General features: G+C 49.5%; 1 protein-coding gene across 2 annotated transcripts; it reads left to right on the forward strand.

Moving 5' to 3' along the window:
• The first annotated feature begins 1,478 nt into the window (after positions 1-1,478).
• LOC144161964 (uncharacterized) lies at positions 1,479-5,075 on the forward strand. Of its 2 annotated transcripts, XM_077692510.1 has the most exons (3): positions 1,479-1,780; positions 1,865-2,032; positions 3,575-5,075. In XM_077692510.1, the coding sequence occupies exons 2-3, from the start codon at positions 2,003-2,005 to the stop codon at positions 3,818-3,820; spliced, it is 276 nt and encodes a 91-aa protein (XP_077548636.1). In that variant the 5' UTR covers positions 1,479-1,780; positions 1,865-2,002; the 3' UTR covers positions 3,821-5,075. The 2 variants fall into 2 exon arrangements, with proteins under 2 accessions (XP_077548636.1, XP_077548637.1); XM_077692511.1 differs by lacking the exon at positions 1,479-1,780 and having other exon boundaries at positions 1,844-2,032.
• The last annotated feature ends 261 nt before the right edge of the window (positions 5,076-5,336 follow it).

Below are 5,336 nucleotides of genomic sequence, written 5' to 3' on the forward strand. Positions count from 1 at the left end.
CCTGACCCCTACCTCACACCACTAAGAGCACGTCAGACCTGGCATTCATATGCACTTTCTTTAGCACCGTATTTTGCTACTACTAACTAGTTTAAATCTTTTTTTCCTCGTACCATTGAGGAGTGGAACAGTTTGCCTGCAAGCAGTTTACACTCTTCTTAGCTTATTTACACCGAAATTTGAAAAAAATTTTTCTAACTATTGCAACTTTTGTGCGTTTCCATCCCCACTCTTTCCTTTTGTTGCTTTCGAATAAAAATGTTCCGCTTTCCGCTTTTCATTTTCTTCAGCCTTTTGTTGATGTTGTATGATAACTGTATTAGATGCGACGCTCAGAGCATCTCTTGTCGGCGGCCCTGTCCTTCCTGCGTGCGTCCGTTGTTGTCCGCAGCCACTCTCCCCCTCTCTCGAACACTCTCTCGCGAGGGGCATTGGATTGGACTCGATTGGCTTGGCTTGGCTTGGATTGGACTGGATTAAAGTGGATTGTGTTGCGTCATAGCCGCGGAACTCTCTCCGCGGTCTCCTCTCCTTCGGGCGCGCTGCGCATATAACCGGTGTGCCGCTCTCCGGCGACCTTTCGGTCGACGGTTGCTCTCCGCTTGAGCTTGAACCCCCCTCAGCGTCGCATCACACCAGGGTTCCCGCGAGGGGAGGTGGGCGTTTTTTATCTTGGCCTCTGGCCAGCAGTATTTTTAGATAAATAAATAAATTTAAAAAATTACGCTCGAGAGAAGCCAAAACTCTCAATTGATCCGCCCGCGTAAGCCGTTTACCGCTCGGCAACGACCGCGACTCCAGTGAAAACAGCACATAGCGATGGTCACACAGAGTAGGCGTGTCACTGACTCGCCACTGCATCGCATTATCAGCCATAGCTTGCGTCGCAATAGTTACATCAATCCACGCTTCAGAATATTCAGTGCAAAATGTAGGTAGCGACCTAGGGTCATTTAGCACCACAAGATTACGTGCCGCCAAAAAATGCAATACTTCAGCTACCCTTGCGTCGGTCACGGACCCTGAGGAGCTCGGTAGGATGCTGAGGGGCGTAATTTTGAAGCAGAATTTCGCAGGCTAGCGTGGAGATTGTGCCGCCAGCAAAAAATTTTATATGCGACGCTCAGAGCATCTCTTGTCGTTCTTTTCTGGCGCTCTTTGCCCTCGTTGGCCTTGCGCCATGAAACGCCAACCATCATCATCAGCATCTCTTGTCGGCGGCCCTGTCCTTCCTGCGTGCGTCCATTCTTGTCCGCGTGCGTCCGTTGCCCGCAGCCACTCTCCCCCTCTCCTCCCGATAGCGAACACTCTCGCGAGACAAGCATATCGGGACAGCAGGCGCGGAACCCTGATTGGTCCGTTAAAATGACGTCACACACACAATAACCGGATGTGACGTTTGATTTTTTTTATTTTTTTCTCGCCAGGGCAGTTATTTGGCAGCCTGAGGGCCTGAGGCTGCTGAGGCGTGAGTGCAGAGGACGGTCTCTGTTCTGTGGTTCATCCTTTGTGCAACGCCAGGCAGCCAGGTTCGAGTGATGTCATTACGTGGAGTTTTAGTTGGCGACAGCCAACTCAAATTCATGTGCAGGTTGCGGCTGCGCTTGTTGCCGTTTGTGGAGACATGTACATTTAGCTTCGGTGGCAACAACGCACCCCGGCTGCCCGAAGCCGCGTCGCGCTTGCGTTGCCGGCCGGCAGATTTCGCCGTTCTCTATGTTAGGGGAACGATCTAGACCGGACCGGCGCAGATCCGCAGCGGATATGTGACAGCATCAAGGTGTGTACAGAGGAAACACTCGCACTGTTTTGTTCGTGTGTGAAGGTGGGATGGACATCAAATGCCGCCCTGTTTGTGTTGTAGGCCCTGGTGACCCAGCTGCAGCGCGAGGTGGCCCCTGCCGTGTACGTCTTCACGGTGTTGCCTCGTTGCTTCCAGTCGGCAAGCGCGAGTTCCACTCGTCGCTTGCTGAACAGGAAGCTAACGGCCACCCTGAAGCGTATGCGGGAAGTCTACATACTGAACGCCGAGGTAACAATGGACGAGCTCGTATAGGCCTACGTGTATGGTTTTAAGCGCGAATGCACTTTATAAGCGACCCCAAACCTTCCACCGCCGGCGGCGGCGGCGGCGGCGGCGTCGGCGGCGGCGGCGTCCGCAGTCCTCCTCTCTATATATAAAAAAAGACAGCATCCGGCGCCAGGTTTCGATCCGAGGACTTTGCGGCCGCAGCGCGACGCTCTACCGACTAAGCCACGGACGCGACGCTGATATCAGTGTTAGTAACGCGCCTTATATCTTTAACGCATTCAAACTACGTCGTCAGCGGCGTGCGTTGGCGACTCAGCGGCGTTATAGCGGCTTGATAACTGCGTGGTGTACACGTGATACTACAAACCCGATGGAAGAGATGGAAGAGAAGGCGGCGAGGCGGTGGGCTGCGGGGGCCGAGCGCAAGCGCCGCAAGCGGGCCGACAACCGTGCATTCGCACTTTCACATTCTCCCCCTCGGGGAAATTTTTTGTACTCTAGTGGCTACGTATAACTAAATTAGAAATTGTACACAAATTTCGCCAGTTTTGCGTGGAAGTATGTGTATAGAAGGTAGCATTCTGTTGTAAAAACATGTTGACCGACCACGTGCTTCGCCTGCGACGTCGCTGTGTTCTCGAAATGCATGTTATCAAACTTGCCGTACCCCCTAGCGTTTGCACTGAAGTACGTTTATAGAGTCGGAAATAGAAGCTAAAAGCCCTACTTTGTATGAAACTTTGGAGAAGTCCGCCTTACAAAATTAGTAATGGCAGAGTGCCACTAAATGTTTGCTACATGGTTTAATACCCCGGCTACATTAGGGTCCGAATGTCATTTGAACCAAATGGGGTGCTTCGAATGTCATTCAGCATCCGCCGTGCTACACTACAATTTCGATGGTATTTGAAAGATTTCACAATTGCTCGCCGTGCTGTAGTGGCACTTTTGTCACCCCGTTCCGTTTTCGTACAATACAACGATCAAATTTAGGAGCAGTCTAAGGCAGTAAAATGATGTCAAATTAGAAGAGGCACCAGTTTTTACTCGTAATGTGGCGGCTGTCTTGCGTAGTTTCTTTTTTTTGCGACTGACCCACTGGTTTTGATAGTATTAAATATGTTTGTTTCATATTTTAAGTAAATCAGCAGTGAACAAAGTTCAACAAGCAAATATTTTGTTTGTTTTACGTACGGAAGTATTATATCTTTTATTGCCGATCGAAGACGCTGCGTGCGAGTGCTAGAAATGGCATTTGAAATCTCAAATGTCTCTTTTGGTGCTTATTTGGCTCGAATGTCATTTGAGCCGAATGGCATTTCAAAACCTAGTGTAGCAGGGGCATAAAAAGAACTTATTTATGGCAGAGAGTCGCACTAAATGTTTGCATACATGGTTAAAAAAGAACTTCGTAGTGAGCCGATGCCTTCTTCGCATTTCTTCGCGAGTCCTGTTGTTACCAAACACCAAATATCTGTACTGTGAAGTGTGCTTGCATTTGCCCTGACAGTCTGCTTGCTTTGTTGTTGAATTTGTGCGCAGCACCGTTTCCTGAACGCGACCAAACAGCCGAAGCGGTCCCTGTTTGCCGCGGATGTATACCACGTGTCCAGGGATCGTGGCATCGACGAGATGTCCGCGATCCTTGTGAAGGCGCTGGCCAGGCGGTATGGGCGGGGCATTCTCTCGCCAGAACGAGCTGCACCTGGTGCGAAGTACACCTTCTCCCGCTGTGGAGCCAAGGGCCACGAGAGGAACGACTGCCTGCAGTACTGCTCGCCGTCCTGAGGTGCAACGAGGCGCCACCGAAGACCATCGGCTTGTTGAAACGGCCCTTTTCAGGGCCACATATTTGCCTGCCATGCGGGATTCGCTGCAGCCAACCCTTGTCACCCCGTAACCTGCTCTCTCTAGTGGTATGGTCAGCATAAAACCCTACTTGGTGAATAGGTGGTGGAGAAAACTACTTGCACATTTATTGCAGTACAGGCAGCTAACCGTGTGCATAAACATGCAGCCATGATTTGTGCTCGCCCTAGGCCGAGAGTTGCACTTTCTTTTTATATGCTCTTAATTTCGAAATTCTCGACTTGCATGTACACCTTCTCCCAAACACGAATCAGAAATGGTTTGTTCCATCCAGTTGATGAAGCCTCAGTGCCACCCGCCACGGTGGCTCAGTGGCTAAGGTGTTGCGCTGCTGAGCACAAGATCGCGGGTGCGATTCCCGGCCGCGGCGGCCGCTTTTCTGATGGAGGTGAAAAGCAAAAACGCCCGTGTGTGCGAGATTTCAGTGCACGTTAAAGATCCCCAGGTGGTCAAAATTAATCCGGAGCCTTCCACTACGGCGCGCCTCATTGCCTGCATTGCGTCTGCGCGTTAAACCCTACAATCAATAAAGCCTCAGCGTGTCCTCTTCCCTAGGGAAATTTGCTGCTAATAGCCATGCCGCATTGTTTATTTCGGCAACTGCTGATTTGCACAGATGCCACACTTGCTTCCATTTACTCAATGCTGCATGGCTGTGTTTGCTTAACACATCATTTCTGCTTGCATGCAGATACTATATATACTGTTAAGCATCAGCTAACCGTAACCAAAGTAATTATGGCTAGCAATTTTGCAAGGTGTCCTCTAAAATCAGGATTCAAGAATAGCAGTGCAGATGTTTGTACGAGACAGGCACACTTCATTGCACGACATCCTCATTATTAGCTTTAAAATAGCTCTCTACTTGCTGCTGTTCTGCATCAGAGCTTTAAGGCAGTTTACATTGGCATGTTGTAAGCTTTACAGTGCATCTCGGAAAGCTCACGCATTCTGCAATTAAATGCAGTTGCTGCAGTGTTTTTGACCCCCGTTATAATTCTAGGCTTTGCTGCTGCTTTGGCACAAATATTTCATTGGCCAATTTTACTTGTGTGTGCTTGCTGCATGAATATTGTCTGTACTGTACTTTTGCCGCTGCAGAGAAAGGAATGGATTCAGATGACAGAGCATGCATTTGAAGTCTGTGGGAGGGGCCTTTGTGGTACAATGGACAGTAGGAGGCTGATTATGCACAAACATTCGTCATCGTGACTCAAAATGGCCATGGCAACTTTGCTAAGAGACTTTATTCTGTTACCTGTTCATGTGCGCTGCATTCTACCATTTAGGATACTGCAAAGTTAGGGGGCTACTATGTAAGCTCCTTTTGCTTGAAAACAAGCACCTTGATCTCTGATGTCTTGAGGTTTGTTGCCTTTTTATGGGTTTCATGATGGTTCTCGAAACACTTACAAACCACTGCATTGCACACACC

Source organism: Haemaphysalis longicornis, unplaced genomic scaffold (assembly GCF_048455015.1).
Source record: "Haemaphysalis longicornis isolate Haplotype H1 unplaced genomic scaffold, Haemaphysalis longicornis Haplotype H1 scaffold_12, whole genome shotgun sequence".
Classification (NCBI taxonomy): domain Eukaryota; kingdom Metazoa; phylum Arthropoda; class Arachnida; order Ixodida; family Ixodidae; genus Haemaphysalis; species Haemaphysalis longicornis.

Excerpts from the sequence above, each read along its gene's own strand:
- LOC144161964 (XM_077692510.1), top strand. The coding sequence starts at position 2,003 with ATGCGGGAAGTCTACATACTGAACGCCGAG. Across the intron at positions 2,033-3,574 it reads TCTACATACTGAACGCCGAG|CACCGTTTCCTGAACGCGAC; the intron begins GTAACAATGGAC and ends ATTTGTGCGCAG.